Source organism: Tachyglossus aculeatus, chromosome 19 (assembly GCF_015852505.1).
Source record: "Tachyglossus aculeatus isolate mTacAcu1 chromosome 19, mTacAcu1.pri, whole genome shotgun sequence".
Taxonomy (NCBI): domain Eukaryota; kingdom Metazoa; phylum Chordata; class Mammalia; order Monotremata; family Tachyglossidae; genus Tachyglossus; species Tachyglossus aculeatus.
Window position 1 is genome coordinate 3,017,562 of NC_052084.1, and position 23,682 is coordinate 3,041,243.

General features: G+C 45.8%; 1 protein-coding gene across 1 annotated transcript in view; it reads left to right on the forward strand.

Annotated features, from left to right (window-relative positions):
* The window catches only part of FMN2 (formin 2), a 132,091-nt gene that overhangs the window by 99,645 nt on the left and 8,764 nt on the right, over positions 1 to 23,682 (forward strand). The window contains 1 exon segment of the mRNA XM_038761407.1: positions 7,456 to 7,507. Within this exon segment, the coding sequence (XP_038617335.1) occupies positions 7,456 to 7,507 (52 nt within the window).

Below are 23,682 nucleotides of genomic sequence, written 5' to 3' on the forward strand. Positions count from 1 at the left end.
AGTGACTTCTTCTCTTTCTAGACGGTCAGCTCCTCGAGGGGAAGGATCGTATCTGCTAATTTAGTGGTTCTTTCCCAAGTGCTTAGTGCAGCGCTCTGCACAGAGTAAGCACTCAATGAATACCATTGACAGATCAATTGAATTATTAGACAAGCGCCCAACAGGGCCCATTCCACTTCATGCAATCTTCCAGTTTCTTCGGTCAGTTCCTTCGGTCAGAACTTTTCTCTATTGATAACCAGGCACCTCAGCCTCAGTCAATCATATCTATTGAGCGCTTCAAAGACTGTGAGCCCCATTTGAGACAGGGACTATATCCAACCTAATAAGCTTGTATCTACCCCAGCGCTTAGCACGGTACCTGGCACAGATTGAGCATTTAAACAAATACCATCATCATTATTATTAGTGGGTAAACCACGGGCATGGGAGTCAGAAGGAGCCGGGTTCTAATCCTGGCTCTGCCATGCGTCTCCTGGGTGGCCTGAGGCAAATCATTTCATTTCTTTGAGCTTCACTTACCTCATCTGTAAAATGGGGAAGAAGATTGCAGGTCCCATGTGGGACATTGTGTCCAACTCTGATTTGCTTGTGTCTACCCCAACGCTTAGTACAGTGCCTGGCTCATAGTATGTGTTTAACAAATACCACAGTCGTCATCATTATTCAGCACTGGGAAGAGTCCAATATAACAGACACATTCCTGCCCACAACGAGCTTACAGTCTTATGGGAGAGATAATTCCCCCCACGACAGCTCCAGACCAGAACCCAGCACTCTCCATCCCCAGAGGTTCTCTCCGCTGGGACGTGGCTTTTACCTAAATTATTTTTTGTAAGACGCACCTCATCTTTCATACAGTCCACTGCTTGCAAGCTGTTGGAAATAGAAAAATGAGAGCATTCCTTTCCGTGAGACCAGTGAAGCCTGGTTTTTTTGTTTTGTTTTGTTTCGCCTCCCCATCCTTTTGCAATTCAGAAATACCTCACGGGACTTTTCTGCCGCTTTCCCTTCTGCTTCTCCAAAAACATCTCCACAAGAAAGAAACCAAAGATGGAAAATTGCAGCTAAGAAATGGAGAATTTTTTTTTTGAAAAAGAGAATAAATCTGTTAGCACAAGACTATAATTAAAAGGGTGTTGAAACCTCTGTTCTCTGAAACGTACAGCCTTTGGTATTGGAAATGCTATACTTAGGGATGAAGTGATGGGGAAAGCAGTGGATATTTAAATGCACACACGCACACAATCGCACATATGCAGGCAGACGCATGCACCCAAACCCATGCATTTGTGCACGCAAGCACACATAAAGCACCGGGGTGTATTTTAATGATATTTTAATAATATTAATGATATTATTAATAATAATTCAATATTTAATGATATTTCAGAATTTTATGAAGAGCTGTGTTCTAAATGTGGGGATAGATACAAGATACTCTAGACTGTTATCTCCTGTGGGCAAGGAACTTGTCAACTAACTCTGTTCATCTGAATTCTCCCAAGTGCTTAGTACAGTGTTCTGTACACCATAAGTGCTGAATAAACCTGATCGATACTCAAGTCAGACACAGTTCCTGTCCCACATGGGAGTCACAGTCTAAATGGAAGAGAGAACAGGTATTGGAATTTCCCTTTTCCAGCTGAGGTAACGGAGGCACAAAGAAATAAAATGACTTTCCCAAGGTCTCCCAGCAGAGAGATAAGTGACAGAAGTGGGATTAGAAGGCAGGTCACCTGACTCTGGGTCCCTTATCATTTCACCAGGCTGTGCTGCAGAGAACGTTCCTCAAGGGAGGGAGGGATCTATCACCTCTCCCTGTCCGAGAAGGGGCATCCTGATTGTCCGGGGTTGGGGGGGGGGGGTGCAGGGGGGTACAGCCACGGAGAAGCAGCGTGGCTCAGTGGAAAGAGCCCGGGCTTTGGAGTCAGAGTTCATGGGTTCAAATCCTGGCTCTGCCAGTTGTCAACTTAAGTGAGTTTGGGCAAGTCACTTAACTTCTCTGTGCCTCAGTTACCTCATCTCTAAAATGGGGATTAAGAATGTGAGCCACCTTGGGACAACCTGATCACCTTATAACCTCCCCAGAGCTTAGAACAGTGCTTTGCACATAGCGCTTCATAAATGCCACGACCATTATTATTATTACAGTGTCCTGTCTGTCTGAGAGAGAATGTCCTGATGGTCTGAGAGGGGGCGTTCTGACTGTCCTAGAGGGGTTATCCTAGCTGTCCAAGAAGGAATAACTGAGCCCAGTTTCTGCCATCCATTTTCAACCTTTGTGCTCTGGCTTCTCCCTGCCCCTTACCAGCTCAAAAGAGTTGTGGACTACGGTGACTCTTGGTGCTTAGCACAGTGCCCTGCACACCATAGACTGGAGCTTCTTGAGGGCAGGGATTGTGTCTACTTACTCTATTCTACTCTCCCAAGCTCGTAGTACAATGATCTGCCCAGAGTAAACACTCAGGGAATACCACTGATTGATTGATTGATAAATGATGGCTTTGGAGAAGAGGAGCCACTACCAATGATGGTATTTTTTTATGGGATTTGTTAAACGCTTACTATGTTCTGGAGTAGATAAAAGACAGTCAGGTCGGACACAGTTCCTGTCCCACATGGGACTCCCAATCTTAATCCCCATTTTGCAGATGAGGGAACTGAGGCCCAGAGATTGTAAGTGATTTACCCAGGGTCATACAACAGACAAGTAGCAGAGCCGGGATTAGAACCCAGGTCCTTCTTAATCTCAGGCTCATCCCTCTAGGCTTTTCTGCTTCCCCAGGCTGCAGACCAGACAGCGTCCGTGCTGCCGAGAAAAATCCGCACAATTCCTGGGATTGTCGATTCTTCCATCGGGAACTGAAAGGGGGAAACCATAACAGCGGTTTCTTTGATCTCCCTGCGAGCTGTTTATAGTGGCTGATTGCGGTGCTGAGCCACACAAATCCCCCTGGCTTCTAAATCCCGTCAAAGCCACGGCACGGAGAAACCAAACGCAGCGCTCTGTCCCCTGGGATGAGCTCTCAGGGGCTGCACCACAGAGTCAAACCCCACAGGGGTGTCGGAAATAGCCTGAAACCCACCTCGTTCCCGCTCATCTGTGGGAAAGGACTTTATTTTTTTAATTGTATTTGTTAAGTGCTTACTATGGGCCAGTCACTGTACTAAGTGTTGAGACATATACAATAATCAGGTTGGACATGGTCCCTGTTCCACATGGAGCTCACAGTCTTAATCCCCATTTTACAGATGAGGGAACTGAGGCACGGAGAATAGTAGTAATAATAATAATTGCGATATTTGCTAAGTGCTTACTTTGTGCCAGGCACTGTACTAAGCACAGGGGTGGATACAAGCAAATCGAGTTAGACACAGTCCCTGTTAGACATGGGGTTCACAGTCTCATTCCCCATTTTACAGATGGGGTGACTGAGGCCTAGAGAGGTGAAGTGACGTGGCCAAGGTCACACAGCAGACTAGTGGCGAATCAACACTGATAACTTCCATCTCTTTCTAGGGAGCAACCTAGAAAATGGGGATTAAAACTTTGAGTCCCATGTGAGACAGGGATGTGTCTGACCTAATTGATTTGCCGATACTCCAGCGCTTAGTACGGTGCCTGCCACATACAAAGTGATTAACAAATACCATTTAAAAAAAAATATTACTCTGAAAAGCAGCATCACCTAGTGGATAAGGCATGGGCCAGGGAGTTAGAAGGACCTGGGTTCTAATTCCCGCTCTGCCACTTGTCTGCTGGGTAACTGTGGGAAAGTCACTTCTCTGTGCCTCAGTTACCTTATCTGTAAAACGGGGATTAAGATGGCAAACTCCATGTGGGACAGTGACTGTGTCCTACCTGATTAGCTTGTATTTACCCCAGTGCTTAAGTAAGCACTTAACAAATACCATTTAAAAAATCAATCAATGCCAGTAATTGATTAATAAAGTCAACTAACTAGGTGACCCTCTAGATGGTGGTTTTTTCTTCTTTTTTTTAATGGTACTTGTTAAACACTTATGTGTGAGGCACTGAACTAAATGCTGAGATAGTTGCAAACTATTCAGATTGGACACATTCCCTGTCCCATATGGGGATCCCACTCTAAGTCAAAGAAGGGGGAGGATTGTTTCCCCATTTTACAGATGACATACTCGAGGCACAGAGAAGTTAAGTGACTTGCCAAGGGTCATTCGCAGTCAAGTAGTGGATCAGGGATTAGAACACAGGTCTTCTAACTCCCTGGACCGTGCTGTTTCCATGTTATTTCCTTCAAAAGGACTGGAACATTAGCCAACCCATCAGTTTTGGCAAAATGACATTGCTAAAAGGAGAATCGGTCTTTTTTATAAGGCCCTATCGAAGCTTACAAATCCAATGAAGTGCTTTGAAAAGCCCGACTGATTTTGTATTCCTAGGGATGAGTGGAAGAGTGGGAAGAGCCCAGGCCTGGGAGTCAAAGGACCTGAATTCTAATCCCGGCTCTGTCAAATGCTTGCTCTGTGACCTTAGGCAAGTCACTTCACTTCTCTGTGCCTCAGTTCTCCTGCTCCCCCACCTACTTAGGCCGTAAGCCCCATGCAAGACAAGAACTGTGTCCAACCTAATTAACCTGTAGCTACCCCAGCACTCTGAGCAGTGCTTGACACATAGTAAGCACTTAACAAATGCAATTAAAAAAAAAAATAACATTCCGATTTTAGCGGAGTCTGTCGGCGTTCCAGTCTTCCTCGCCTGGCTCCTGGATGGAAATGTTTGTGATACCAGGCAGGCCTGAGCAGATTTTTATGGTGCAATGTGTTCCCACTGGAGCCCTATCAAAGAATAAATCATAAAGCATGTGTCCCATCTCTTTTATTCCATAAACAGTTGACCTGTAGGCTTATGTAAACCATCGGATGGGCAGAGGGAGGGTGTCAGTGACGGGGGAGAAGAAAAATTCTATTGCCAGTCCCAGGGAGCCTGTCAGAGCCATAGCGGTCCTGGTTGGGGGCTGGGAGGTGTGACACCCACTTACATCCCCTTCCCAGATACTGTGCAGACGTCCAAAACCTCCATCCCGGGCCAGGAAAACACTAACCAGCCTGAGCTCTCTCCTTGGACTCCAGAGAGACAGATGCAACTCCAAGGCTCCCAAACAATCATTATTCGAAGGCAACCGCCTGGCCGCATTTTGCCTTGTGGCTGTTGTTATTTTTCCCTTCTCTTCACACATTTACATCCCATGTGGACCTGCAGAGGTACACGTGTGCACCCGTGTAACAGACGAACACCACACGCACTCCAGAATAATGTGGCTGAAAGGGAAACTCCCTCTTGAACCACCTTGGCCCTGGGCCCTTCTGGTGGTAGGATGCGAAGCATGTCAGGGGCATTTCAGGGAGACCTGACAATGGGGTTGAGACCTGACCGTCCTCTTTTTTTCTTTTTTTCATGGTATTTGTTAAGGGCTTACTATGTGTCAAACACTGTTCTAAGCACTGGGGTAAGTACAAGTTAATCACATTGGACACAGTCCCTGTCCCACATGAGGCTTACATTTTAAGTAGGAGGGAGAACAGGGTTTGAATTCCCCTTTTACACTTGAGGAAACTGAGACAGGTATTGTATTCCCTTCTTGCAGTTGAGGAAACAGAGGCATGGAGAGGTGAAGTGACTTACCCAAGGTCACACAGCACGTAATCGGCAGAGCTCAGGATTGGAACTCAGGTCCTCTGACTCCTGGGCCCAGGCTCCTCCCACAAGGCCTCGCTGCTTCTTCTCTTCAGTCCAGCCTGGGCCCTCTTCCTTCTCAGATCACTTCAGCTGGGCAGCTCTCAGGGACTGGAGAGCATATTTTTTTTGTTTCATTGTCAAAGGAATTTGTTCAGCACTTATTATGTACCGGTCTACTAAGCAGTAGGGTAGGTACAAGGTAATCAAGTTGGACACAGTCCCTGTCCCAGTGGGGTTCACAGTCTTAATCCCCATTTTCCAGATGAGGGAACTGAGGCCCAGAGAAGTTAAGTGACTTGCCCGAGGTCACCCAGCAGACAAGTGGCGGAACTGGGAGTAGAACACAAGTCCTCTGATGCCCAGACTTTTCCCCTGGGTTCTCTGTGGAGAAGCATCTGTGGCCCAGAGATAGTCTGCAAAGAAGCAGCATAGCTTAGTGGAAAGAACTCGGGCTTGGGAGTCAGAGGATGTGGGCTCTAATCCTGGCTCTGCCACTTGTCTGCTGTGTGACCTTGGCCAAGTCACTTCATTTTCCAGTCCCTCAATTACCCCATGTAAAATGAGGATTAAGACTGTGAGCCCCATGTGGGACAATCTGATTACCTTGTATCTACCCCAGCACTTCGAACAGTGCTTGGCACAAAGTAAGCTCTTAACAAAATACCAACACGATTCCCAAAATCAGGAACAGGGCATTTCTGACTCCAGGTCTTGCCATCATTCCAAGAATTCTCACTTCCTGTTTTTCCATCTTCACCTTGGGGTTATAGTAATAATAATGATCATAACTGGGATATCATGAACGGGTCCTCATTTTACAGATGGGGGAACTGAGGCACGGAAAGGCTAAGTAACTTTCCCCAGGTCATACACAGCAGGTAAGTAGCAGATCCCAGATTAGAACCCAAGTCTTCTGACGCCCAGTCTGGGGCTTTTTGCATGGGCCACCCTGCTCCCGAGAATCACGGGATGATTCTCTTTACTTAGAAATGAATCTAGGTGCTTTCCATTTAGAAGAGTCGGTCAGGGTGTTCGTTAAGGATTTTGTTAAAAAAAAACCAATGCAGTCACTCTTTCATGGTGAACTGATGGGAGTGGGTTTAGCCCTCTGACACATGGAACCAATCAATGGTATTTATCGAGTACTCACTATGGGCAGAGCACTGTACTAAGTGTTTGGGTGAGTAAACATTTTCCCTGCCCATAGGAAGCTTCTATTTTAGGTCCATGGTGAAACGAGCTCTGTAAATACCAGGTAATGCAATGTAGAATCATAATACTCTGAGCTAGCCAGCATGTTGGGTTGTTGGGGGTTTCCACACTCCCTTCAGGGGAGCTCCAAAATTGAAGTAGCCAATGCCAGTATTCTCCTACCCCACAGAATCCTTGTGAATTGCTTGTCCGAATCATCTTCTAAACTGTAGACTGTAAGCTCGTTGTGGGCAGGGAACGTGTCAGGTTATTGTTGTATTGTACTCTCCAAAGTGCTTAATACAGTGTTCTGCACGCAGGAATCATTAAATAAATACGATTAAATAAATGAATGAGTGTTTGGTCAAATGGAAAGAACTCTCGATGGTAACAATGCAAGCAATTCAGTCTCTGCCCTGAAAAATGAAAAGTGGGTGGGTTGTTTTAACTCCCTGCGAGAGAGGTGGGTCAGGATAGCCTGATAAGCGTGAAATGTCTTAAACATTTTCATCATCTGTTCCTCTCTCCTTCCTTGTATGCAGCAAAAATCGACCAAGAAGCTGAGGAGAACTCCCTGTCAGAGGCTCATAAATGGTGAGAAAAAACTCCACTTATGCACTGTGATTTTGGACAATCAATCGGTATTTATTGAAGGCCTGGGATCTGAAGGGAGGCAAGAGTGTGCCATTCAACCTTAATGGTGTGAGGCCTCAGTTACCTGATTGACAAAATGGAGATTAAGATAGAGAAGCAGCTTGGCCTAGTGGATAGAGCATGGGCCTGGGAACTGGAAGGATCTAGGTCTATGGGACACCTAGTTCTGGGGTGGAGGGGGAATGTGGATGTTGGGTGAGCTTCTCAGGGAGGAGGAAATGGTAAGTGTCCTCAAATCCTGTGGATCAGACACCGTTTTTTTCCACCTACACTCCAACCTGGAGAAGCAGTGTGGCCTAATGGAAAGAGCACAGGCCTGGAAGTCAAAGGACCTGGGTTCTAATCCCATCTCTGCCAACTGCTTGATATATGACCTTGGGCAAGTCACTTAACTTCTCTATGACTCGGTTTCCTCAGCTATAAAATGGGGATTCAATCCCTGTTCTCCCCGCTGCTTAGAATGGGAGCCCCATGCGGGGCAGGGACTGTGTATGGCCTAAATAACCCGTTCCTTGTCCCAGGGTTTAGAACAGAGTGTGACACATAAGTGCTTAACAAATGCCATTAAAAAAACTGCCCAACCACTACCACCCCTGCCCTTTGTCCCTGAAGGAGTCCACCACTGGACCAGAATTGAACTAGAAGGGGACCAGCAAGATGTGAATAGAATTACTTCCTCCTAACAGGTCCCTTACCCTTGACGGTAATTCAAGTCAGTTTCATTGGGTTTTTTTTGTATATATATATATATATATATATATATTTTTTTTTTTTTTTCCAAAATCCCCTTTTGTTTCAAAAGTGAAGTGAAAAATGGGCAAAAGAAGCACAGTGCTTGGATAGAGTTGGGTAAGAAGCAAAGGTGAATGAAAACAAAGTCATCAGTTACCACACATTAATTTAGCACTTTGGGTGTGTCTGTGTGTGTGTGAGAGAGAGAGAGAGAGAAGGGCTTTATAATTGTGTGTGTGTGTGTGTATACATAACGAGTTTTATAATTGTGTGCGTGTGTGTATGTAAAGGGATTTATAATTGTGTGTGTGTGTGTGTGTAAAGGGCTTTATAATTGTGTGTGTGCATGCAGAGGGCTTTAAAATTGCTCATGTATGTAAAGGGTTTTATAATTGCATGTGTGCATGTGTAAAGGGCTTTATAATTTCTTGTGTGTATGTAAAGGGATTTATAATTGTGTGTGTATGTGTGTGTGTGTGTGTAAAGGGCTTTATAATTGTGTGTGTGCGTGTAGAGGGTTTTATAATTACGTGTGTGTGTGTGTGTGTGTGTGTGTGTGTGTGTGTGTGTTTGTGTGTGCATGTGCCTAAAGGGCTTTCTAACTGTGGGCAGCCAGGACTGGGCTTGACATATTTGGAGCAGTCATTGGGTATTTGCCAATGGAATGATCTGTTAATGTGATCAGGCCATGCCCAGGGATGGAAAAATACCATCACACCCTCTACAAGCAAAGTTGAGTGCCGTTTCCCAGCTCTTCCCACGAGACAGCAGAGCACAACTTAACTCCTAAGCAAATAGAAAACGGTGGGCAGAGAACAGGGCTACCACCGCTGTTCTATTGTACTCTCTCCAAAGTTCAGTGCTCTGCACACAGTAAGTGCTCAATAAATACCATTGATGGATCGATAATGACTGCCTCCCCCTCTAAACTATAAGCTTGATGTTGGCAGGGAATGGGTCTACCAACTCTGTTATATTGATAATATACATTACGTTATATACAGTGAGCTATCAATAAATACGATCGACTGACTATTGAGTACTTAGTGTGCAGAGCTCTGGGCTAAGCATATGGGAGAGGGCAATGTAACAAGAAACAGACAAATTCCCTGTCCACAATGAGCTTACAATAAATACCATTGCTTGAAGAAAAACCCCTGAAAATCTTCCCTCCGTCCAATCCAAGATATAAGGGTGATATTTCAAATTAGACTTTCCCTTTTAACGTCGGTCAAGATCTGCCCAATCCAGATCTCTCTGAGCCCCTGCTTTTTCAAGAAAATCGCATCACAGATTGCTCTTGCCCAAGATAGGCTGACACCAACTGACACAATGTCATTTTTTCCTATTCCTCAGAAACTTCCCGTTATTGTCCCTTTGGCATATAGAGACCCTCGTTTCCCGCAGTAAATAGTGGCATCGAAGACAGAGCAGACCAAAGGGCTTGGAAGTGGGAGAGAGTGGTCATTTGCATTGTGTAATTCACCAGTGATTATCCGTAATTTATTAATTTCTATTAATGTCTGTCTCCCCCTTTAGACTGTAAGCTTCTTGTGAGCATGGAGCATGTCTGCCAACTCTGTTGCTTGGCTCTCTCCCAGGTGCTTAATACAGTGCTCTGGATATGGTATAAGCATTCAGAAATTCCACCGAACGAATGCAGCGTGGTTTAGTCTCTAGAGCCCAGGCCTGGGAGTCAGAAGGACCTGGGTTCTAATCCCAGTCCACCACATCTGCCTTGTGACCTTGGGGAAGTCACTTCACTTCTCTGGGCCACAGGTACCTAAACTGTAAAATGGAGGGACTGTGTCCAATCTGAATGACATGTATCTACTCCGGCGCTTAGTACAGAGCTGGGCACATATTAAGTGCTAAACAAATGCCGTAAAATCATAAAAAAGCGCTTAACGAGCATTATCAAACCCTAGAAAAGTGCTTAACAAATGCCTCAAATGCTATTATTATTATCATTACTACTACTATTATTGTCGTTATATTTCTGGGCCTGGGGCCAGCCCTGGGCAGATTGGCAAGAGGCAGTGCAGGTAATGACCAGTTACACACTTCACGTGACTCTCCCATCCCTGTCACTGCATCCCCTCAGCTCAATCCAAGTGGCTTTTTGGAGAGGAGCAAAATAACCAAGGAACAAGGAAGGGGGCAGAGGGCATCCCCTCCCCCACCCCCCTTTCTCAGTCTCCAACATAGTCTCCTCAGGGGGTCTCTGGCTAGAGAGCAGCCCTCTCTCGCTCAGCTTTGTCTTTTCCTCTCTCGCTCCCGGCTCCTCTGCCGATGGAAATCTCCTCTCAGGGAGTCCCGAGGATTTCCCTCCCAGGTCACATTGATGGGAAGGGTTTGCCGGCAGGAACTTGTTCAAATTTTACCTTATGAAAAGGGATTTTTGAAGCAGTTTTTGTGCCGGACAATCTCCCTTTTGGGGGCCGGGTTTAAGAAGCGGAGGAGGGCTTAGTTAAATCGTCTGTCGGCCGGCAATGGCCCGGAAGAATAGCCAGGGAAGTAGCACACATTGAAGCGATGGGTTAGATGGAGCAAAATTAATGTGATTAATGTGCATGGATTTTTTTTTCTTTTTGAAGTGGTGAAGTGCAGCCTGTTCACCTCTTAGCTCTGTTGAATTTCTTTCATTCTTAGCAAGGACTGAAGAGCTTCTCCTGCCCCCCCTCAGCCCCCTCCTCATCTCTTCATCCCCCCACCTTACCCTATTTTATCCCAGCACCCCCTTCACCTCCCACCAGAGAATTTGGAAAGCAGTGACCTCTGATAAAAGTCCAGAAGCATGAAGAAGGGAAATGCCACATTTGGAAAATAGCCTCAGAATAACCAAAGCCGTTTTGCCCACTTTATTCTCTTTTTTTTTTTTTTTTTTTTTTTGGCCCTCTCCCCTCCTACAATGCTGAAACCAAAGTTCTCCAGTGGATGCTATGCAGAAGCTAGAATTGCAAAACAGAAGAGTTGAAATGGAAAATTCATCTTTCATGCCCAGGAAAGATAAAGCAACGGAATGCCAATCCCCAAGGCTCCGTACAACGTGTAAGCGTTCACGTCTCGGGAGAGAAAACATTTAAATCAGCTCTGCGCTGACGGACCCTCTCTTTATTATGTTGTGGGGGCTCTGAGAGTGTCAGCGTGGAAAGTGTTTATCCTAGGAATGGATTTCTGGCACATGGAGAAAACGAAAAGTGAAATGTTTAGCTCACAACAGGCCTAGTTTCCAGCCTCGCTCTGAGGAAGCCGGCTCCGATGAAAAGACAGCACGCGGGTCTGTGTTTATTGAGCTTTCGCCGGCAGACGAGACAGGCTCCAGTCTGATCTTAAAGCCAGAGTGACATGGAATGTCTTCCCTCAACGCCAAACAATGACATCACTCCCTTATTAATGATCTTACTACTAAGAAAACGGTGTGGGACATGAATAGGGCAGGCCTCGAGTTAGGCTTCCATGGAGCTAAACGTTTGAGGATTTTTCTGCTTCACGGCTTTAGAAATTAGGCTCTTTCTGGGGAAGCGATGTGGGGCGAAGTCTGCTCTCCCTTACTGTGCATCTATCTATAGAAATGCTAATATATATGATACTTGTTAAGCACTTACTATGTAGCGAGCACTGTTGTAAGGGCCGGGGTATATGCAAGCTAATCAGGTTAGACGCACAGGGCTAAACAGTCCGATTAGGAGGTAGAAACAGGAGAGTCCCCAATTTTCAGATGAGGGAACTGAGGCCCGGAGACGTTGTGACTCGCCCAAGATCACGCAACAAGCAAGTGGAGGAGCTGGGATTCGAACCCAGGGCTGTCGACTCTCAGGCTTATACTCTGTCCACTAGGCCATGCTGAGATTATTTATCAGCTGTGTGATTTGGGGCAAGTCACTTCACTTCTCTGTGCCTCAGTTACCTCATCTGTAAAATGGGGATTAAGACTGTGAGCCCAACGTGGGACAACCCGATCACCTTGCATCTACCCCAGCGCTTAAATCAGTGCGTGACACATAGTAAGCACTTAGCAAATACCATCATTATTATCCTTTATTGAGCACTTACCAGTTTCAAATCTCTGTACTAAGCACCAAGAGAGAATACAGAGGTGATAATGAGACCCAGTCCCTGGCCCCTGGGGGGCTCACAGATTTAAGAGGAGGGGATCAAAGATTGAGACATCAGGAAGGATGCTATGGGAGAGGGTATATAGCCATTATAATGGACATAGATATAGTTAGCTGCATGCTAATGCGTCTATCTCTATAGGTCTAGCTAGCTATCTCATATCTAGATGCGTATCTACAGATATCAGAGCTGTCTCTATCCATGTATCAGTGAAAACTCTGCTAGATTTCCCTTTACGAGACAGGCAGAGGGAATTTGGTTAGAACTGCCATCCTCTTGTTCTAAGGCCATATCCATCCTTTTCCTTGATTACTGAACTTCATCGCCACCCAGGTTCTCAATGGATAATGTGGGAAGGCAGTCAGAGGCCTGTAATTATAATAATAATAATGATGATTGTAGTATTTGCTAAGTGTTGACTATATGCCAAGCATCGTATTAGGTGAGAAGCAGCGTGGCGTAGAGGATAGAAGCCAGGCCTGGGAATCAGAAGGACCTCGGTTCTAATCCCGGCTCCTGCCGCTCATCTGCTGTGAGATCTTGGGCAAGTCATTACACTTCTCTGTGCCTCAGTTCCTCCGTCTGTAAAATGGGGATTAAGCCAAACTGAGTCCAGCTCCTTCGGGTCATTGAGGAAGTCGATCAAAGTGGGTGAGAATTTTGGGAATTTCGATAACCCGTATCCGCCTCCCTTTGTGATTGGTATTGGCTGAAAGCAAAAAAGGAGAAGAAAAAGAGAAGACGGTTCTCCTAAGAAGCTGTCGAATCGGGACATATAAGGAAAGAAGTTGACTCTCAACTTTAAATGCACTAGGACGGGAAGCTATAAAAGGAGCCCCAGTTAAAGGGGCAGAGCGCTTTCGGCAGCCAGGCAATAAAACTTTACGAAGTATGAATGGACAGAGAACCCTGCCTCGCTCGTTTTCCTGCTGCTCCTCTCTGAGGGCACCTCGGGAGAAGCGGAATTGAAATTTTCCTGAAGAAGTCACCCATGCGTGTTTCCTTTCACATCTTCTGGTGGGGCTCAAGATCAACCCAGTCAGTAAATCTCTCCATTTAATACGATCATCATTAGATTTATTGAGTGAGCACAGTGATCTCTTGGGGTCCGATGACCCGCTAAATTGAACCTCGTTATCATTAACGCTAACCTATAGGAAGCGTGGATGACACACACCATTCTAGACGAGGTTCTTTGGGAAAGTAGTAAAAATTGAGGAAGATGTGGGTCTTGGGTCATGAAGAACAATGGCAATAGCACTCAAGCAGCAATGTGATCATTAATAATAATAATTGTGGCATTTGTTAAGCACTTACTATGTGCCAAGCACTGTACCAAGTGCTTGGGTAGTTACAAGCAAACCGGGTTGAACATAATCCCTGTCCCACCAGGGGCTCACAGTCTTAATCCCCATTTTACAGCTAATAATAATAATAATGATGATGGCATTTATTAATTGCCTACTATGTGCAAAGCACTGTTCTAAACTCTGGGGAGGTTACGAGGTGATCAGGTTGTGTCACGTGGGGCTTACAGTCTTAATCCCCATATTACAGATGAGGGAACTGAGGCACAGAGAAGTGAAGTGACTTGCCCAAAGCCACACAGCTAAGTGGAGGAGCCAGGATTTGAACCCATGACCTCTGACTCCAAAGCCCATGCTACGCTGCTTCTCTGGACCCGAGGCACAGAGAAGTGACTTGCCCAAAGTCCCACAGCAGGCAAGCGGCAGAGCTGGGATTAGAACCCAGGTCCTTCTGATTCCCAGCCCCGTGCTTTATCCACGAAGCCGCAAGACTTCTCTATGAGTGCAAGTAAAACTGAAAAAAATGGAAGGTTCCTCAAAGTGCAGAAAGTTCAACAAACAACAAATTTGGGTGGGGGGGAGAGAACTCTTGAAGTTGTCCCCCCTCTCCTCCCCGCTTCAGATTTCCTGAAACTGCTGCTTTTCCACTGTCTCAGATGGAAAGGGCGCTCAATAAATACCATTGAATGAATGAAAGATAGAGGCTGCCTCAGATAATTCTCTCTCTCTCTCTCTCTCTCTCTCTCTCTCTCTCTCTCTCTCTCTTTTTCTCTCTCTCTTTATATTCCAGCTAGAGCACAGAATGCAACGAGTATGGCATAATAGAGCACGGGTCTAGGAATCATAAGGTCATGGGTTCTAATCCCAGCTCCACCACTTGTCTGCTGTGTGGCCTCAGGAAAGTTACTTCACTTCTCTGGGCCTCGTTTGCCTCTTTCAAAATGGGGATTGAGACTATGAGCCCCGCGTGGGATAGGCATTGTGTTCAATATGATTTGATTGTATCCTCTCCAGTGCTTAGCACTGTGCCTGGTACGTGGTAAGCACTTAAATAACGCAATTATTATTATCATTATTCCAGTTCCCAGAACCGGACTCTTTCCATTGGACCAATGCAGGACCCTAAGTAGCCCATTTCTCAGTCAGTCAATGGTATTTACTGAATGTCTCCTCCTACTAAGCACTTGGGAGAGTATGATGTAACAGAGTTGGTAGATGCATTTAATAATAATAATAATAATGGCATTTATTAAGCGCTTACTATGTGCAAAGCACTATTCTAAGAGCTGGAGTAGATACAAGGTAATCAAGTTGTTCCACGTGGGGCTCACAGACTTAATCCCCATTTTCCAGATGAGGTAACTGAGGCACAGAGAAGTTAAGTGACTTTCCTAGAGTCACACAGCTGACAAGTGGTGGAGCCGGGATTTGAACCCATGACCTCTGACTCCAAAGCCCGAGCTCCTTCCACTGAGCCACATTCTTGCCAACAATGAGTTTACAGTCTAGAGGGGTTGATAGATGTTAATATAAATAAATATATTATAGGTATATGTGTAAATGCTGCGGAGCTGAGTTAGGGGTAAATAAAAAGTGTGAATGATGATGATGATGGTATTTGTTAAGCGCTTACTACGTGCCAAGCACTGTTCTAAGCACTGGGGTAATGGTGTTGTCCCACAAGGGGCTCACTGTCTTATTCCCCAATTTACAGATGAGGTAACTGAGGCCCAGAGAAGTTAGGTGACTTACCCAAAGTCACACAGCTGATAAGTGATGGAGCCGGGATTAGAACCCACAACCTCTAGCTCCCAAGCCCAGGCTCTTTCCACTAAGCCACGCTGCTTCTCTTACGCTGAATCCAAGCGTGAGAGCAATGCATAAGGGAGAGGGAAAAGAGGGCTTAGTTGGGGAAAGCCTCTTGGAGGAGATATGTGCTTTTAATGAGGCTTTAAAGGTAGGGAGAGTGATCTTCTGTTGGATATAATGATAATAATTATTATGGTATTTTTTAAGCGCTTACTATGTGCCAGGCACTGTTCTAAGCACTAAAACGAAGAGGGAGGGTGGTCCAGGCCAGAGACAGGAGGCCGATGGTGAGATAGACTGTTGTTGGGTAGGGACCGTCTCTGTATGTTGCCAACTTGTACTTCTCAAGTGCTTAGTACAGTGCTCTGCACACAGTAAGCGTTCAATAAATATGACTGAATGAATGAATAGATGAGATCGAGGTACAGTGAGTAGGCAGAAGAGCAAAGCATGCAGGCTGGGTTAGAGAAGCAGCGTGGCACAGTGGAAAGAGCACCGGTTTGGGAGTCAGAGGTCATGGGTTCAAATCCCAGCTCCACCACTTGTCAGCTGTGTGACTTTGGGCAAGTAACTTCACTTCTCTGTGCGTCAGTTAACTCATCTGTAAAATGGGGATTAAGACTGCGAGCCCCCCGTGGGACAATCTGATCACCTTGTAACCTCCCCAGCGCTTAGAACAGTGCTTGGCACATAGTAAGGGCTAAATAGATGCCATTATTATCATTATTATTGCAGTAGGTTTTTGTTGTGCTCAGTGACAAATTGGGGTTCATTTCCTACCCCACGTCCATGACTGAGAAGGAAGGGTGCCACCTCACTCAGGACGCCATTTGGGGAATTTCACACCATCACCTCAGATTCTAATTGGCAGCAGTTGCCCGAGTAGCGGCCTCGTAAGCCGAGATCTGCAGGAAGGGAATGTGTCTGCTATGTTGTTATATTGTACTCTCCCAAGCACTTAGTACAGTGCCCTGTACACAGTAAGTGCTCAATAAATATGACTGATTGGACGCAGGGCAGGAAATAAACTCCATCCAGTCACCGAGTACCACAACCCAACCTGCCCGCTTCGCTCCTCTAATTCATTCAATTGTATTTATTGAGCACTCACTGTGTGCAGAGCACTGTACTAAGCACTTATGCCAGCCTACTCACAGCACCTCGATCTCCTCTATCTCATGAGTTGTATAATCGTGCATTCTAAAAGCATGTCGCTTTTCGGAAATTTAACTAGCATTTAGAAAACAGCTGGTTCGACGCGATGTCTTGAGAGTCAGTGCTTTCAAAGTGGGAGTGATTGCGTTTTTTGTTGGAGATGCCGTTTTATGTTCCGGGTGAACCAATGTGTTGGATGTTCGGTGGAGAAACGTCAGGAGATGATATTTGGATAAGTACGAGGTGAGCTTTATAGATTGACGGGAGATTGAATGTGTTTCGCTCCTCGTGAAAATCTGCCCTGTTCCAGGACTCCCGTGAGCACCTATTTAGCTTAGGTAGACAGGCTCTAAGGTGAACTGACAACATTACAAAATGCCTCATGAATATATCATGCCCGCAGTCCTGCCCGCTTTCTCTCATAGTTTTATGGGCAGGCTTTGTTCGGGCAAAGCGGGAGGACTTTTGTGATTTATGGATATTTCTAGAAGAAAACATCAAGCTGTGGAATCAAGACTCTATTTTGAGGAGTTTGAAGGTGAGGGAGAGAAGAAAGAGGGGTGAAAATTTTTGCCCAGGATGCTTTATTAATTTTCGGTTACTGGACGCTGGTTTGGGGAAAGCAAAATACCTGCATAAGAAAGTCTCAAGGAATGACATAGAGCTGGCTGGATAGATACAAGTTAATCAGGTTGGATTCAGTCCCTGTCCCCCACAGGGCTCGTGCTCTAAATCCCCAGTTTCCAGGTGAGGTATAACTGAGGTCCAGAGAAGTTAAGCAATTTGCCCAAGATCACACAGCCGGCACATGGCAGAATTGGGATTAGAACCAGGTCCTTCCAACTCCAGGTCGGTGCTCTATCCACTAAGCCAAAATGTTCCAGGTAGCTCATGTTGACCAAAAGAATGTACCTGATCCAGGGAGGTGTCCATAGAAGGGTGTATGTTTACTGTACTTCCCAAGTGCTTAGTACAACGCTCTGCACACAGTAAGCGCTCAATAAATGACTGAATGAATTAATGAATATGTGACTCTGTGTGTGTGTGTGTCTGTGTGCACACCTGCATGTCCTGTTTCCCAAGTCATCTTTCTTTCCCCTTTTAGCGGAGAGCCTGGAGGGAGTTTTCCTTTTGCCATAGAGGGTGTTCTTGTTTGTGTTGGCGAATTGGCAGGCCGGCAGGATGGAACGGAACACAAGAGTAAAGCTGACGTTTGCCAGTCCTCTCTTCGCCCAAGGGCGTCCAACTCCAACCCGATCAAACACACACACGCACACAAACGCACACTCTCTCTCTCTCCCCATTCATTCTTCGAGGGGGATGGAGAGAAAGACATAGCTAGGGAAGGGATAGCTACTCTAGTTTTGTTTTCCCTTTCGCTCTGTCCATCATGTGCATGTCTGCCCGTCTCTTGCCGATAGATTAGCAGCATCTTGAAGGCATGGAGTGAGGTGCCTGGCCTCTGTGGTACCCTTCTGAGTGCTCAGTACAGTGCCTTGCACTCAGTCGGTCCATGCGTACCCCTAAGTGCAGTTGTAAGAATTACGGTACTTGTTAAGCATTTATTATGTGCCAAGCATTGTTCTAAGCACTGGAGTTGATTCAAGCTAATCAGGTTGGACACTGTCCCTGTCCCACATGAGGCTCATGGTCTTAATCCCCAGTTTACAGATGAAGTAACTGAAGCCTAGAGAAGTGAAGTGACTTGTCCAAGGTCACACAGCAGAAATGTGGTGGAGCAGGATTAGAACCCAGGTCCTTCTGACTCCCAGGCCTGGGCTCTGTCCACTAAGCCACAGACACCAGATTGTGGGTGGCAGGTTTGGGAGCCTGGGGCAGGTCTCTTGTCTGTCCCAAGTTTAACTGATCAGAGGTGACAGAAAAGAGCAGACACAGAATTTGTGTAGCCTTCTTTTTTATGGTATTTGCTAAGCGCTTATTGGTGCCAGGCACTGTACTAAGCACTGGGGTAGATATGAACTAATCAAGTTAGACACAGTCCCAGTCCCACATAGGGCTCACAATCTTCATCCCCATTTGACAGAGGAGAGAACTGAGGCACAGAGAAATGAAGAGACTTGCCCCAGGTCAAACAGCAGACATGTTGTGGACCTGGGATGTGAAACCAGGTCCTTTTGACTCCTCCTTGCTGCTTCTCTACTGTCCAGCCATCTTCTGCTGCATTTTCAGATTCTTTAAGAGCAAAGCAATTAGTTGTACCCCAAAATGTACAATTTGGAAGCCAAGAAGCCAACCCTCTGGACCATTATTCAGTTTTGGCTCCTGAATTAGAGATCTGGCCCACTGGAGAGTTTAATTGTGTTGATAATAACAATGTGCGCAATAGTAGTAATGCTAATCAACCAATGGAATTTAATGATTGCTTACTATGTGCAGAGCACTGTACTAAGCACTTCAATCGTAATAACATTTATTTAGCGCTTACTATGTGTCAAGCACTGTTCTAAACTCTGGAGTGACCTTGGGCAAGTCACTCAAGTTTCCTGGACCTCAATTTCCTCAAATTAAAATGGGGATTTAGTGTTTGATTCTCCCTCCTGTTTAGACTGTGAGACCCATGTGGGACAGAGACTGTCTTGATTAATTTGTATAATAATAATAATGATAATAATGGCATTTATGAAGTGCTTACTATGTGCAAAGCACTGTTCTAAGCACTGGGTGGGGGGTACAAAGTAATCAGTTTGTTCCACGGGGGGCTCACAGGGTTCATCCCCATTTTACAGATGAAGGAACTGAGGCCTGGAGAAGTGAAGTGACTTGCCCAAAGTCATACAGCTGACAATTGGCGGAGCTGGGATTTGAACCCATGACCTCTGACTCCAAAGCCCGTGCTCTTTCCATTGAGCCACGCTGCTTCTCCGTGTATCCTTCCCCAGCACTTAGAACAGTGTTTGACTCCTAGTAAGTACTTTACAAATACCATAATTAATTATTATTAATTCCCCCTGAGCACTCTTTCCCAGTGCTTAGCACAGAGTAAGCACATAATGGATACTATTGCTACTACCACTATGTGCCAAGCACTATTCTAAGCACTAAGGTAGAAGCCAAACCCAGTCCCCATCCCTCTTAGGGCTTCCAATCTAAGTAGGAGGGAGAACGGGTATTGAATCCCCATTTTGTAGGAGAGGGAACTGAGTCACAGAGAAGCAAAGTGACTTGCCCGGAGTCACTCAGCAGGCAAGTGGCGGAGCCGGGATTGGAGCCTGGATCCTTGTGATTCCCAAGCCTGGGCTCTACCCGGGGTTCAAATCCCGGCTCCGGCAATTATCAGCTGTGTGACTTTGGGCAAGTCACTTAACTTCTCTGTGCCTCAGTTACCTCATCTGTAAAATGGGGATTAAGGCTGTGAGCCCTGAATGGGACAACCTGATCACCTTGTAACCTCCCCAGCGCTTAGAACAGTGTTTTGCACGTAGTAAGCGCTTAATAAATGCCATTATTATTATTATTATTATTATTATTGCCCATCAGGCCTTGCTGTTTCCACCACACTTTTGCTCCCAGACCCTCTCCGCTCTCCATCTAAGGGAGAGACGGCAGCTCCCACAGCATCCTCCCTCTCACTCCTTACTCTCCACCTGTCCTCTTTGAGGGGGCCTCCAGACCAGGAGCGCAAGGGGGAGCCCGCTGAACACTCTAGAAAATGATGGACGACCCCTGAAGGGTTCTTAATAAAAAGTTCCTTTATTATCCCTCTTTGGAGCAATAAAATCTGCTGCACTTAATAGAACTTTCTGCTGGTGGGGCGGGGGGGGAAAGGGGGAGAAGGAGGGGGAAACAAGGAAGATGATTTAGGATTCCAAAAATTGCAGTGGCTCGGGGAAGGTTTTCACTGAAAATAAATCATCTCTCGAGAGACTCGAGTTGGTTCGGAAGAATAATATTACAAAATCTAGCGTTGCACAATAAGAAAAAAAAAGAGGTGAAAGCAAGGGAAGATTGATGATGATGACAGTTGGCAGGTTCTGTAAGCTGGTATGTTTGCCTGGCTTGCTTCGCCTCTTGAGAGGCCTGGGGTCTTTTTTGCTGCCTACATGAATATAATCGAGTCCAGGGTGTGAAATCCTCACTCCCCAGAGAGCTCCCCTTCAGAATCAGGGTTGCGTCCTAGGGCATTAGGGTAGCTCCTAAAAGAACCTTCCTAAAACCTCCTAAAAGTCTTCCCCTCGATATGGGGTCGACTGGTAGCTCCTCGAGAGGACGCAGTCTGTGTGGAAAGCTATCTGTGGGCAGGGAACACGCCTGCCAACTCGGGTGTATGGCACTCTCCCCAGCGCCTAGTGCAGTGCTCTGCACATACTAAGTGCTCAGTAAATGCCATGGAATAAATACTCTTGAAGACGGTACAGCTCTCTGTTACCAAGGAGATGAGCTTTATCCAACAAAACTTTCTATTTGTTTTTTAATGGTATTCGTTAAGGACTGATTATGTGCCAGGCACTAGTAACTGAGGCCCGGAGAAGTGAAGTGATTCTCCCAGAGAAATGATAGAGCCGGGATTAGAACCCAGGTCCTTGAGTCCCAGGGCCGTGCTCTATCCACTAGGCCATGCTGCTTCTCTTTCTGTTTAACCTGAGGTCTCTTAATCCACACAGTAGGGTTTTTTCCTGGGACAGGCCTATCAGTCAGTATTTATTGAGCACTTAAAAGTGTGCAGAGCACTGTATGGAGTGCTCGGGAGTGGACAAGCCCATAGATTTGGACGATACCATCCCTGCCTTGAAGTAGCGAGAAGCAGTATGGTCTAGTGGATGGAGCCTAGGCCTTGAAGTCAGAAGAACTGAGTTCTAATCTCGACTCCACCACATCTGTTGCGTGACCTTGGACAAGTCACTTCACTTCTCTAGGCCTCAGTTCCTTCAACTAGAGTATGGGGATTATATGTATATATGTTATATGTATATATGTTTGTACATATTTTTTTACTCTATTTATTTATTTAATTTATTTGTACATATCTATTCTATTTATTTTATTTTGTTAGTATGTTTGGTCTCTGTCTCCCCCTTTTAGACTGTGAGCCCTCTGTTGGGTAGGGACTGTCTCTATATGTTGCCAATTTGTACTTCCCAAGCGCTTAGTACAGTGCTCTGCACATAGTAAGCGCTCAATAAATACGATTGATGATGATGATGATTAAGACTGTAAGCCCCAGGTGGGGTAAGTGATTATCTGGCCTCTAACCAGCGCTTAGTACATCGCCTGGCACCTAGTAAACCCTTAACAAATGTCATTTTTTTTAAAAAAGCAAAACAGTTGATCCTTGGGGTGATATGTCTCCCCTTACCTCACCTCACTGGCCAGTGAGGCCATCCCAGGTCGAAGCAAAGCATTGGGGTAGGAAAGGAAGCCAGAGGCACCTTTCCAATGCCTCTGTTCCAGCAGAGAAGGGGCAGCATTGGCAGATTTCCTGGCTCTGCGAGTGTTTCTTCAGAAGAGGAATCTGCCAGCTATGCCTTCAGGAACCAGGAAAGGGAGGAAAGGAACAGGCCAGATGGACGGCGAAGTGTAGTCAAAAGCCACCCCAATTAACCTGTTTGCGAGGGACTCGATGAAGAGAAAGGAGTGGCGGGATTTGTGGAGGCTAAGGAATATGGTTTTTTTGTTTGCTTTTTATGGCATTTGTTAAGCATTTACTGTGTCCTCTAAGCTCTCCTTTAATGTAATAATAAGTATTATGATACTTGTCAAGCTCTTACTATGACCCCAGAACTGTTCTAAACTCTGGGGTAGATACAAGTGAATCAGGTTGGACACAATCCCCGTCGTACATGGGGCTCACACTCTTAATCCCCATTTTCCAGATGTGGGACCTGAGGCCCAGAGAAGTGAAGTGACTTGCCCAAGTTCACACAGCAGACATGTAGCGGGGCCGGGATTAGAACCCAGGTCCTTCTGACTTCTAGGCCGGTGATCAATCCACTAGGCCTTGCTGCTTCTCTAAAATATCCATGCCAGCTTCATGAGGGCATAACTCCACCTCAGTTAGTCAGTATTTGTGGAGCACTTACTGTAGACACAGCACTGTTTTAAGGTCTTGGGAGATTTATGGCATTTACTGAGTGCCTCCTGGGTGCAGAGCACTGTAGTAAGTGCTTGGTAAAGGACAACTACAGTAGACTTGGTAGGGACAATCCCTGCACTCAGAAGCTTTCAAACTAATGTGAGTTTGCAATCTGGTTTGTCCTCAGTTTTACGGTAGATCGATAAAATGAATTCAGGTCGATGTCCGCACTTCTGATCAAACACAAAATCAGCCCTTGACATCCCTGAGTTCTTAGTTGTTTTTTTCCAACAGTGAAAGTGGGCGGGTGACAGAAACTCAAACGTGAGAAAAGCAGAGCAAGCACGAACTTATTCACACACTGGCCTTAACATTTGGATAATAGAGCATGGGCAGGGAATGTGTCACTTTTTTATTCTGTACTTCCCAAGTCCCTAGACAGCCGACAGCACCAAGGTGGACTCATTAAAATTAATAATTCAGTTAGAGAAGGAGCATGGCTTAGTGGCTAGAGCTCAGGCCTGAGAGTCAGAAGGACCTGGGTTCCAATCCCACTCTGCCACCTGTGTGCTGGATGACCTTGGGCAAGTCACTTCACTTTTCTGGGCCTCAGTTCCCTCCTCTGGAAAACAGTGTCCAGCCTGATTAGGTTATGTCTATACCAGTACTTAGTATGGTGACTGCACATAATATGTGCTTAACAAATACCATAAAAAACCCATTATTCACAGAGGAAGAGGAAGTGGCTAGAGAATAGATTAGTCTATGAGTTAGTTCTAAAATGGTAGTTTGTCTCCTAGAGTGCACGTCTCTGTCCAAACCTCTGTCTCCTATGCCGAGAATGTCTCTCACTGATGCTCTTACCTTGGGAACGCACCCCAGAACCAGTGAAAGAAACCCTTCTAGGGAGAGAGAAAGGACACCCCATTTTGGAAAGTAACGACAACATATTTCTTTTGTTT